Here is a 12,500-nt window from a genome sequence, read left to right as displayed (position 1 = left end):
ACACAAGAACTAAATAAAAGAAGAAAGAAAGAAAATCAATAATATAAAGTCAAAATATATTCCTTTTATCATCTCTCTCAAGCCTCTCGCAAGTACGCGCACACAGTAAAAAAAAAAAAAAAAATCAATCCGTAAAACATTTCGATGCGCCTCGTAATCTTGCCTTATTGTAGTATACCAATGCGAGGCTATCATCTTCTCGCCTCCCGGACCCTCCCGCGACGTCTTATCCAACCACACAACGGACAGGACAAGCAGCTAATCCCTAGGTCGGTTCTCTCAGACGCCTCCACCTCTCGTATCAACTATTTCCAAAGCCCAAAAAGTGGATCTGTCTGGTTCTAGTGAGTGGTTTTCTGGGTTCATGGTGCAGAAGGGACAAACTACCTTCAGGGTCATAAAACTACTCATTGCAGTCCCCACAACTCCTGCGAAAGCCTTGCCAAATGTGTGTGCTTGGGTCCCTCTCACACCAACTACTTCCAAAGGCCGAAAATGAGATCAGTCGGGTTCTAATGAGTGTTTTTTTCAGGTTCATGCAGCGTTGTCAAATGATCGTACTCAGCGCATTGCATTTTGTTGTTTCTGACCGATAACTATAGGAAAACAGAACGATACCCATCAATAATTTACAGTTTTAACGCTAACTTTAATTTCCTATCGTTAGTTGTGTGGTTACGACAGTCTTGGAGCCTAGAAATGATAAATGCAATGTTCAGAGTACGGCAATTTGGCAACGCTGGGTTCATGGTTCAGAAGAAGGGTCAGACTACCACCAGGGTTATAAAAGTACCCTTAGAAATTCCCACAACGCCTACGAAAGCCTTGCCAAATGTGTCTGCTTGGGCGCCGACAGAGAGTGGTTCAAGTCTCCACACACTCCCCCTGCGGCACTAGTCCAACACCGTGGTTTTTCTTGCATACGTTCAAGGAGAGAGAGAGAGAGAGAGGGAGGTGGCGCTGGCAAGGGCGGTGTGTCGTGCGGTAATGACGGGGCCGACCCACCTCCGCTGGACATAAATAGAACGAAAAACCTACCCAGGACGATATTAGGTTCAGAGTTTACACGCTCGCCTCGGCCAGACCTGTTGTCGGGCCGCGGAAAAGAGAGGGAGGAGGGTCGCGATGGGCCATCCCTGTTTAGTTATCGAGTGCTTCCTGCTGTCGGTCCTCTAACCAAAGCCACTAACGCGAGGAAGTGAAAAATGGCTTGTGAAGTGTTGCGTGAGGCTGCTGCTGATGGTGATGACTGGCAGGTGCATGGAGGGCTTGGAACAGTGTGAAGTTAATCGAAGAGAACAGTGCATTGCTACCTGTCTTTTCCTTCACCGTCGCCGCTGTTTCATCCGTTCTTACAGCCGCCCCGAACGATGTGAATTCATTTGAGGAGAACTGTACTTGGCTACCTGTCTTGCTCTTGCGGCCGATGCGTCTTCTGGTCTTGTATTTCCTCTGAACCACGTGGATTTAGTCGAAGAGTGATTGGCTACTAGTCTTGTTCTTGCGGCCAATGTTTCTTCAAGTCTCCGATCTATTCTCAAGTGTGTGAGTTCAGTGGAAAAACGATTTACTGCTAGTGTTTCATGCGGCCGATGCTTCTTCTGGTTTTGTATATCCTCTGAACTACGTGGATTTAGTCGAAGAGTGATTATAGTCTTGTTCTTGCGGCCAATGCTTCTTCAAGTCTCCGATCTATTCTCAAGTGTGTGATTTCAGTCAAAAAAAGGGATTTACTACTAGTGTTTCATGCGGCCGACTGGTCTTCTATCTCTTAAGGGTGTGGATTGAGGCAAGAAAAGCGATTGGCTACTGTAAGTCTTTCCTCCTCTTCTTCTTCTTCTTCTGCGGCTGTTGGTTACTTCCTCTGTTTTCGTGGCGGCCGTGAACGCTATCAATCAGTCGGGCTTCCAGTGTCGAGGAGCGGACAGTTCGTGGCTACCAGTCTTTCTTCTGTTGCTGTTGTTGTTGTTGGTGGTGGTGGTGGTGGTGGTATGGTGGTTCCTCCAGTTGCTTAGCCTCCCCCACCTCCTCCTCCTCCTCCTCCTCCTCCTCCTGTTCTTCTTCTTCGTCATCGCTGTCCTCCTCCTCCTCCTGTTCTTCTTCGTCATCGCTGTCCTCCTCCTCTTCCTCCTCCTCCTGTTCTTCTTCGTCGCCGTTGTTCTCCTCCTCCTCCTCCTCCTCCTCCTCCTCCTCTTCTTGGCCGTTCCTTGGTCATCGTGTGAGTTCTTGCAGGAGAGTGTCGAGGCGATGAGGATGGAGCCGAGTAATGACAAAACTTCCATTAGGCTTAGGTTATTAGTGGAGTTATTCTCTCTCTCTCTCTCTCTCTCTCTCTCTCTCTCTCTCTCTCTCTCTCTCTCTCTCTCTCTCTCTCTCTCGCTCTCGCTCTCGCTCTCTTTCCTTGTTGTCATAAAGGTGAAGAAGAAACGTAAAGTAAAGTAAAAAGGCGTAAAGGAACAGCCTAACACATCTCGCCTTTACTAATCCCGTCTTCTCCGTGCCTCACTTAATTTCGTCTATTAAGAAAGATGAACCCACTAACACACCGCTAATTGCATCACGCCAAGCACCGCCCGTATGCTGTAATGGCCTCTGGGAGTGGTCTGTCTTGGCTGCCTTCCCGCGGGTGTTAAAATGTAAATTGGGGTAATGTGAGGAGGAGAAGGAGGAGGAGTTGCAGGAGGAGCGCGGCGCAACATCCTCGGTCAGGTCAGCCGCGCAGATTGACAGACAAAACGTGATAGTTTAATGGGCGGGCGAGGCGGCGGCGGCGCGGATGATTGCGGCGGCGATGCGCGGCGGAGACATGTACACCGGAACCGAGGCATTAGCTTCCACCGCTTCCTGACTGCCTGGCTGGCTGGCTGGCGGGGAGCGCGCGTGCATGCTGACTGCCAGGCCTAGCTCGCTCTCTTTCTCTTTTGGTTTCTGTCTCTCTGTGTTTGTGTCTGTTTCTTTCTCTCTTTTTGTGTTTCTCTGTCTGTCTGTCTGTTTGTTTATGTTTCTTCGTCTGTTTGTTTGTTTGTTTCTATCTCTCACGAAGAAGAAGAAGAAGTGGAGGAGGAGGAGGACGAGGACGGCATCGATCGCTTACACTTCGTCTTCGTAATCATAGTTAGTAGAAGGAGAGGAGGAAGAAAAAGAAGAAGCAGAAGGGTCTCTCAATCGCTTACATTTCGACTCAGTAATCACAGTCAAAAGAAGAACAAGAAGAAGAAGAACAAGAACAAGAAGAAGAAGAAGGGTTGCAATCGCTTACACTTCGACTCCGTAATCAGTCAGAAGAGAAAGAAGAAGAAGAAGAAGAAGAAGAAGAGTCTCAATCGTTTACACCCGGAGCTCGTAATCACAGTATTTTTTTCACTGTCTCCCTTAATGTCCATCTATTCGTGTCCCCGAGATGACCCAACGATCCGTCTTCCTGCTTGTCCGGCGTCTCCCCTCAATTTTCCCGTCTGTATCCATTTGTCCGTCCGTGTGTCTGCCTTGGTCATGCTCTCGTGCGTGTGTCTGCCCGTCGGCGTCGCTGCAGTCATTCTCCTTAGCTGCTGCACTGCCGAAATTAGAGTCCAAAGAGAGGTCTAACCACAAGCGGCGACAGTTCCAGAGTCCCATCTTAGCGCCCCTTCCTCTACCACCAGTCCCGAAGCCCTAAACACACTCCCACGGGGCTGAGTCAGGGCTGAGTACCTTGTGTTCGCTGCGGTTGTCGTCCTCTCCAGGCTTGTATTATCCCGTCTCCGCTAATAGACTGACAGGCGACATATGGGACTAATGTCTCTCCCCGATAACTGCCTGAGGTCCACTTGCTTGGTCTCTTGCTTCCTCCTTGTTTTCTTTTTTCAGCAGTTAGCGTCAAGGTGTGAAACGAAGCACATGTGTTTTGGAAGATGACTAGTGTGGTGTTAAGGCTTTTGACTCAAGGCTGCGCGCCGTGGTGGTGGTGGAGGTGGTGGTGGAGGTGGTGGTATGGATGGGGACGGCCGTCGGTGTGAAAAGTCAGTGGCGGCGATGGTGGCAGTGGTTGTAGTTTTTGCTCCTGTGGTGGTCTGGTGGTTTTGGATGTGGTTGAAGTGGTTGTTGCGGTTGTGGCGGGCCCGGAGAGATGGCTAAGGGCCGGGAATAACAACGACGCGGCTTGCAGCCATAAATCAGCCTGTTACATGTCTGAGCGCTGCGGCCGAACCTCTGCAATTTCCTCGCTCTTGCAGCCCAGAGGAACCCGCGGCGGCAGCTCCGAGCACTTGCATCCCGCCTCCCGTGGCACACCTGAAGGGCTGCCTGGCTCCCCACACCACCTGCCGCCCTCAGCTCCCTTTCTAGGCCTGGCACGGCGGCGGCCTCCTCATGAATAGCTGATATTTGATGCCAGACGAACACGACCGCCCGTTTCTGCATTAGCATGTAAATTCGACCCCAGGCGCCTGTCGTATCGGCCACAGTTAGCCGCATGGAAATTAGATTGTCTGTAAATTTGTGATAGAGAGAGAGAAGGAGGAGGAGGAGAAGAAGAGAGAAGATGAGGGTTAACACTTTTTCATTCAGTACTCAAAGGGATTAAGTCGCCAACCGCAAACTGTTCCGCCAAAGAGAAGAAGGAGGAGGAGCAGCTGGTTGAAGAAGAGGATCAACACACTTTCTCGTTCACCAGTCAAAGGGATTAAGTCGCCAGCCGCAAACTGTTCCGCCAAAGAGAAGAAGGAGGAGGAGGAGCAGCTGGTTGAAGAAGAGGACCAACACTCTTTCTTGTTCACCAGTCAAAGGGATTAAGTCGGCAGCCGCGAAATTGTTCCTCCTCGCTTCGCCTCTCCGCTGAGGATGACTCATGGGGCCTCACACCCTGGCGCTGCACCTCCAGAATGTAGGGCGGACCCGCTGCGCCAGCCGGGAGCCCAGCAGCCGGCCGCTAACTACTGCAGGGCATCATTCAGCGAGATAGATGACGGGAGCGAGGAAAAAACATGATATATGATCGACGTACCCGGGTCATGTAGGGCTGCTGGCCGGGCATTGGTTGCTGGCGAGGCTGTGTGGGGAGTGCTCGTAGGGGAATTTCGGCGCCCAAGCACACCTATTTGACAAGGCTTTCGTAGGATTTGTGGGCACTTTCAGGAGTAGTTTTATAGCCCTGGTGGTAGTCTGACTCTTCTTCTGTAACCATTAACCTAAAGAAACACATAAGTACCTGATTGGCCTCCTTTTTGCCCTTTGGAAATAGATAGTGTTGGAGGTGGGAGTGCTGGTAGGGCCATATTCTAAAGAACACTGCGACGCCCAAGGACACCTATTTAGCAAGGCTTTCGTAGGAGTTGTCGGCACTTCCAGGAGTCGTTTTATAACCCTGGTGGTAGTCTGACTCTTCTTCTGTAACCATGAACCTAAAGAAACACTCATGGGAACCTGATTGATCTTCTTTTTGGCCTTTGGAAATAGCGGGCTTTTTATTTATTATTGTTTCCCTTTTCTGTGTGCCCTGGTGCTGTCTCCTTTGCTGTAAAAACTAAAAAAAAAAAAAAATGGTGAGAGGTGGAAGCGACTGCATGAGAATACCGACCATTGTGTACCCAGGAAGACGATGAGGAGGAGGAGGAGGAGGAGGCGAGGGCGTGCAAGAGTTAACTGTTTGAACCGTGCGTTAATGTGTGCAAGATGCTGTCGGAGATATAACGGGCGTAAGGCATTGCAGCGTGTGGGTGGGGCGAGGTGTGGGCGTGAAGTGTGGCCGCGTGCACACAACCACAAACTTTGCCCCGCTCCGAACATCCCCGCCACGCCACGCCAAGCCGCGGGGCACCACAGCTGGCCCCCCCCGTATCCCCTATCCTCCTCCCCCCCCCCTGACCCGCAGTTCCTCCCAAGCTGCTTCGCCTCATAAGTCTTCCTCCGAGTCTTCCCTCTTCCGTCTCTCTCTCTCTCTCCTCCTCGGGGTGAAGAAGGAATTAAGAATGGGGTGAGAGGCGTGGAGGGGCGGGGTGGCGGCGGGTAAGTCATCACACCTGCACACACGCACACACACACACACACACACATACACACACACACAGCCTAAAAGATTATCGCCCAAGTCTTTCCTCAATTATTAAACAGGATTTTCAAGTATCGACAAGTCTACTTCATTTCTGTTCATAAAAAATAAGTCTTGTTTTTTCTTGTTTTGTTTTTCATCAGTGAGAATAAAGTTTAACACAAGAGGTTTTTTTTTTATTTTTTTTATTGACAGCTTCACCGCAACCACCACTTTTATACCTTCATCATCATCTCCTCCACCTCCTCCACCCATTCTCTCTCCCTCCTGTTCCTCCTCCTCCTCCGCCGGAAAGGTCAAGCCGGGTCTCTTCAGGAACCCATCGCAGGAACACCAAATCTTGTAGTACACACGTAATTACCGGGCGAGGGAAACACACACACACACACACACACACACACACACACACACACACACACACACACACACACGGGTCACATGGTTCCTCCTCCCCCTCTTCTCTCCTCTCATAATATCCTCCTGTTTTTTTCTTTTCCTTTCTTTTCCTTACCTCACCTTTCCTTCCTTTCGTTTTCTTGTCCACGTCAGCTTCAATTCATTTCCTTCCCTTTCCTTTCCTTTCCTTTTGTCCCCTCTCTTCTCTTCTCCTCCTTTTTATTTCTCGTCCTCTTCCTCTTTCCTCTTTTCTCTTTTCTTATTTTCTCTTCCTCTTCCTCGTCCCTTTCTGTTACTTTCCTTTCTTCTCTCCTCTCCTCTCTTCTCCTCCTTCTCCTCCTTCTCCTTCTCCTCCTCCTGAAGTCAAAAAAGAGCGAACTGGATGAGAGAGAGAGAGAGAGAGAGAGAGAGAGAGAGAGAGAGAGAGAGAGAGAGAGAGAGAGAGAGAGAGAGACATACATACAGACAGACAGACAGACAGAGACAGAGGAAGTCACAACATTATGCAGGGGAGGGATATACAACCCAGCATTAATTGAAACACACACCTCGCTGATGTACCTGGAATAGATGATTGGCATGTGGGAGCCGCGCTTAATTACAGAACAATGGAAAGAGACCGGAAGGGAAGGATGGGAACGAACGGCCGCTGATGTTGAGAAATAATTGTGTGTCCTGTTTTACGTTCTTGGTTTAGAGTAGGAGGAGAAGAAGAAGGAGGAGGATTTGTTGCAGTAGTAGTAGTGGTCGTAGTACCCGTTGCTGTCGTTAATTTAAAAGCGACATCATACGGAAAACAAAAACAGTAACGGAACTCAATAAACAACGAACCCATAGTTGTAAATAACGAATGACGGAGACGGCGTGACAGGCGGAGGTGGAGGAGGAGCAAGAAGAAGAAGAAGAGGAGGCAGCCGTGGGGTCTTGTCAAAGGGAAACCAACACAACGAGAGACAAGACTAGACGAGACAGCGGAGACAAAAGACAGCCAGCAGCGTTCAGGAAGTCGTAATGAAGAACACCGCGCAAGAAAGAGTTCCAGCTGCGCCAGCGTGGAATTAGTGGATTAATTTTTCGTGTTATGTTATTGTAACGGCGAGGGGCGGCCAGGGCGTGAGGGAGCAAATGGGCGGGCGTCTCAGGGGGTGTTTAAGTTAACTGAGGAAGTAGTGAGCGTTATGCAAGTGTTAATTTATGGCAGGGTTTTCATGCTCTTTCTAACTACCTGTGTACCTGTCTATCTATATTTGTACGTATATATCTATGTGTCTATCTTGTGTCTATTGTTAATTATTGCAGGTGTCATTTATCATATTTCTATCTGTATCTATCTGTCTATCTGTCTGTTGCTTCGAGGATTCCGTTTTCATGTTTCTATCTGTTTATCTATTTTTATCTATTTCCTCACTTTCCAGACACACGGGCCACACTTCCTCCTCCTCCTCCTCCTCCTCCCTTCCTCCTCCTCTTCTCTCCTCTCATCTCCTGTTTCCTCTTTTCTCATTTTCTTGTTTTCGTTCCCTTCTCTTCCTTTCCTTTCCTTTCCTCTCCTCTACTCTCCTCTCTTCCTCCCATCCTCTCCTCTCCTCTCCTCTCTTCCTCTCATCCTCTCCTCTCCTCTCCTCTCCTCTCTTGTCTTCCTCCCATCCTCTCCTCTCCTCTCTTCCTCTCATCCTCTCCTCTCTTCTCTTCCTCCCATCCTCTCCTCTCCTCTCTTCTCTTCCTCCCGTCCTCTCCTCTCCTCTTCTTTTTCCCACTATCTCTCTTCTCGGTTATCAGAGTAACCCACAATTTTCTTCGTTAGTATGTAAAGTCGTGGGGAAATAACAACTGCCTTTCCTTCATATTTTACAACGTTGCTTCATAATATATTGCAACGTTTTTCGCCTGAGAACCCGAATAACTTTCATAAATATTGCTTTAAAACACTAAATTTCTTGCTTATTCTTACGGCGACGGAGAAGCAGCTGGGAGAGGGAATGTGTAGTAGTAGTAGTAGTAGTAGTAGTAGTAGTAGTAGTGGTAGTAGTCAACAACCTCAACCTCGGCAGTACGTCTTGTGTTTTCCGTAGGCCTAAGAATCGTTTCATGGACAGTTCATTTGATCCCTCTGTCGCCCTGTAGCAATAAGTCATAGCATTTATACTCTGGAACTCCCGCCGTTTATTCTCCGGGCAACAGGTAGGTATGGGAAGGTGCGGGGAGGTTTTAATGCAGCGTCAGCCTCGGTCGTGATCCCCTTTCAGTCAAGTCATTTATAGTTTGCGATTCCGGCGTTTATTCTCCAGGCAACAGGTCGCTAAGGGAAGGTGAGGGGAGGTTTTAATGCAGCGTCAGCCTCGGTAGTGATTCCCGTTCTCTATGTATACACGTAAATACTGTCCCTTTCGGTCATGTCATTTATAGTTTTGGATTCCGGCGTTTATTCTTCAGGCAACAGGTCGCTAAGGGAAGGTGAGGGGAGGTTTTAATGCAGCGTCAGCCTCGGTAGTGATTCCCGTGCGTTGCCTACACGTAAAGACTGTCTAATTGTCCCTTTGTCGCCTCGTAACAATGGGTGGTGCCGTCCATCCCGCCCTCGTCCTCTCCGCCGTCCCCGCCCGTCCCCGCCAAGCCTGTGACGCTCAGTTCAGTTCAGTGACGCGGCTTCCTGGCGATGACGAAGCCGGATGACAAGTGATGGACGACTGGTGGCGGTGGTGGTGGTGGTGGTGTGGGGGGAGGAGGGGTAGTGTGTGTGTGTGTGTGTGTGTGTGTGTGTGTGTGTGTGTGTGTGTGTGTGTTGTAGTCTTGGTAATCTATTTTTCTTTCATTTATGTTTATGAAATAAGTTTTTTTATTATTATTAATGGTGGTTTTTTTTTTTTATCTCCTGTACCAACTATGGATCATTATCTTTTTTTGCGTATTGTTCCTTTTATGCATCTATATCTATGTCTATCTATCTACGTATCTTACTATCGTTTTTCACGTCAATTTAAAGGCAGACCAAAGGAAGGACAAAATTTATATATATCGTTTGCAACATGTAAAAATCTATCATAATGTGTGTGTGTGTGTGTGTGTGTGTGTGTGTGTGTGTGTGTGTGTGAGGTGGGAGCAGCCGTGAATGGAGCTCAGGGAGGGGGAGGGTGTGGAGCAGGGTGGAGTGCTGAGTCTCTTGTGTTCGGGGTGTGGGTGGGACGGGAGCGATTGTGATGCATATTGACGAGTGATGACAAGCAGAATTCACACACCCGCACATTTTCCTCACCTTTCACCTCCTTTTCCTCATCCTCATCCTCATCCTCCCTCGCCCTCTGCATCCGCCCCTCCCGTTCCTTCCACCTTCCAAGAGGCATTCAAGAAGGTAACCATTAGACAGGGCGTTCAGTGTGTGTTCATGGGCCTTCCACTTATAGTTTAGGGCCTTTCCATGATTGAAGTTGTGACTGAAATGTTCTCTCTCTCTCTTCCCGCAGGTGAGATGGCAGTCCTGTCCAGAGGCTGTGCAAGAAGATCACCAGGTAGGGAGGCTTGTCTTGTCTCTTTTCGCTTTTATTCCCTCGCTGGACGACCATACACTCAGGTCGTCTCATATATTCAGCTTCGTTGGTATTTCCTCTTAACTGTGATGATTGCTGAAGGCCTCGCGTCACCCAGGATGAGCAAATAACCTTCTCTTCTAGGGTAGTGTAGATCTTTTCGCTTTTATTTCAACCCCAGTCGTCCCTACGCTCAGTTCCTCTCGGGTCTTCAGCCTCTTTGGGATTTCCTCATAACTGTAATGATTTCTGAAGGCCTCGCGTCACCCAGGATGAGCAAATAACATTCTCTTTTAGGGTAGTGTAGATCTTTTCGCTTTTATTTCTACCCCAGTCGTCCCTACGCTCAGTTCCTCTCGGGTCTTCAGCCTCTTTGGGATTTCCTCATAACTGTAATGATTTCTGAAGGCCTCGCGTCACCCAGGATGAGCAAATAACCTTCTGTTTTAGGGTAGTGTAGATCTTTTCGCTTTTATTTCTGCCCCAGTCGTCCCTACGCTCAGTTCCTCTCGGGTCTTCAGCCTCTTTGGTATTCCCTCTTAACTGTGATGATTTCTGAAGGCCTCGCGGCACCCAGGATGAGCAAATAACATTATTTTTCAACCCGTCCCGTCCCTACGCTCAGTTCCTCTCGGGTCTTCAGCCTCTTTGGTATTCCCTCTTAACTGTGATGATTTCTGAAGGCCTCGCGGCACCCAGGATGAGCTAACAGCCTTCCCATGTAATGTGTATCAACAGGTAGGCTTGTATTTTCCCTGTTATTTCCTTGCTGGACGTCCAAACACTCAGGTCGTCTCGGGATCTCAGTCTCGTTGGTATTTCCTCATAACTGTAATGATTCTGAAGGCCTCGCGACACCCAGGATGCAGTGTAATGTAGTGTGGATCGTCAGGGAGCCTCGTCTTGTCTCTCTTCGCTTTTATATCCTCCCCAGACGTCCCTACCCTCAGTTCCTCCCCAGACGTCCCTACCCTCAGTTCCTCCCCAGACGTCCCTACCCTCAGTTCCTCCCCAGACGCCCCTACCCTCAGTTCATCTCGGGTCTTCAGCCTTGTTGGTATTTCCTCATAACTGTGATGATTTCTGAAGGCCTCGCGTCACCCAGGATGAGCAAACGGCCAGCCTTCCCGTGTAGCGGCTCATGGTCATATTCTTAATCAAACATTTCGGCGCCCAAGCACACAATGACAAAGCTTTCGTAGGAGCTGTATGAGCATTTCCAGGGGTAGTTTTATGACCCTGGTGGTAGTATGGTAAAGCTTCTGTAACGAGAATGCGAAGAAAAACACATATGAGCCCGATTAACCTGCTTTTTGGTCTTTGGAAATTGTTCATGTGAGATCTGGAAGCGTCTGAGAACACCGACCGAATGTACTGAAGACCCGCAGTGGTTTCCCCCGACTGGCTGGTCTCCTCTCCTCTCTCTGGAAGGGGTTGAGGTCCCGCGCGGCCTGAGTGGTTCCAGCGGGTGTTTATTTATGCAAAGCAGTGTGTCCTTTACCCCTCGTCAGCGCCTTCGTCATTAACCAGGGTTGTGGTGTTGGGTCGTTTCTTTCCCTAAGTTTTCGATGGTTGTTTTTACTCTTCGTCGATGTAGTTGGGTAAAGGGAAGGACGAAGGGAAAGGTTTATTCAGCCGGAGAGCAACCTGTGGTGATGGCCGTGCGTTCCCTCAGTTTACGGCGACTGTTTTGGTTTTCCGTCGTTGTGTTTGGGTAGAAGGAAGGAAGGGAAGGAAAGGAAGGAGACAGGTTTGTATTGCTATAAGACGAATGGACGCGAGAGCAACCTGTGGTGATTGTCGTACGTTCCCTCAGTTTACGGCGACTGTTTTGGTTTTCCGTCGTTGTGTTTGGGTAGAAGGAAGGAAGGGAAGGAAAGGAAGGGAAAGAGATAGTAAGGTTTGTACTGCTATAAGACGAACGGACACGAGAGCAACTTGTGGTGATTGTCGTACGTCTCCTGACTTTACGGCGACTTTTTGTTTTCCATCGTTAAGTTTAGGTAGAAGGAAGGAGGGGAGGGAAGGAAGGAAGGGAAGGGAGAGAGAAAGGTTTGTACTGCTAAAGGAAAGGAAGGAAGGAAGAGAAATAAAAAGAAAGATTTGTATTGCTAAAGGAAAGATGGGAAGGGAGAGAGAAAGGTTTGTATTGCTATAGGAAAGGAAGGAAGGAAGGGAAGGGAGAGAGAAAGGTTTGTACTGCTATAGGAAAGGAAGGAGAGAAGGTAAATAAAAAGAAAGATTTGTACTGCCATAAGACGGACGGCCGCGGGAACACACGCCGAAACGAAAGACTCGGAGACATAAAGGTGGAAAAGTATTGCCTTGAAGCAGATGGCGACATGAAAAACAGCGAGAAAAACACGGATGGACGCCGGCAAAAACACGGCCTGATAAATAGCGACTCCGGCAACCGCGGCGAAGGGAGGTTGAAAAAAGAACATTCACTTTACTGGACAAAAACACGAAGGGAGACAGACAGACACAGCCACCAACACAAACAGAGAAAGAAACATGACCACACGAGTAGATAGAAAATAGAATGACACTACTAC

General features: G+C 48.9%; 1 protein-coding gene across 6 annotated transcripts in view; it reads left to right on the top strand.

Moving 5' to 3' along the window:
* LOC126983932 (segmentation protein cap'n'collar-like) overlaps positions 1 to 12,500 on the top strand; it is a 119,747-nt gene that overhangs the window by 54,512 nt on the left and 52,735 nt on the right. For 5 of the 6 annotated variants that reach the window (XM_050837158.1, XM_050837157.1, XM_050837161.1 and 2 more), the window contains one exon: positions 9,883 to 9,927. The exons of the other annotated variant lie outside the window; for it this stretch is intronic. In XM_050837158.1, coding sequence (XP_050693115.1) covers positions 9,883 to 9,927 — 45 coding nt within the window. The remainder of the gene's footprint in view (positions 1 to 9,882; positions 9,928 to 12,500) is intronic. 6 annotated transcript variants of the gene reach the window in all.

This window comes from Eriocheir sinensis, chromosome 55, assembly GCF_024679095.1.
Source record: "Eriocheir sinensis breed Jianghai 21 chromosome 55, ASM2467909v1, whole genome shotgun sequence".
NCBI lineage: Eukaryota > Metazoa > Arthropoda > Malacostraca > Decapoda > Varunidae > Eriocheir > Eriocheir sinensis.
Note: the sequence above shows the minus strand (reverse complement) of the source record. Positions and strands in the feature narration are given on the sequence as shown.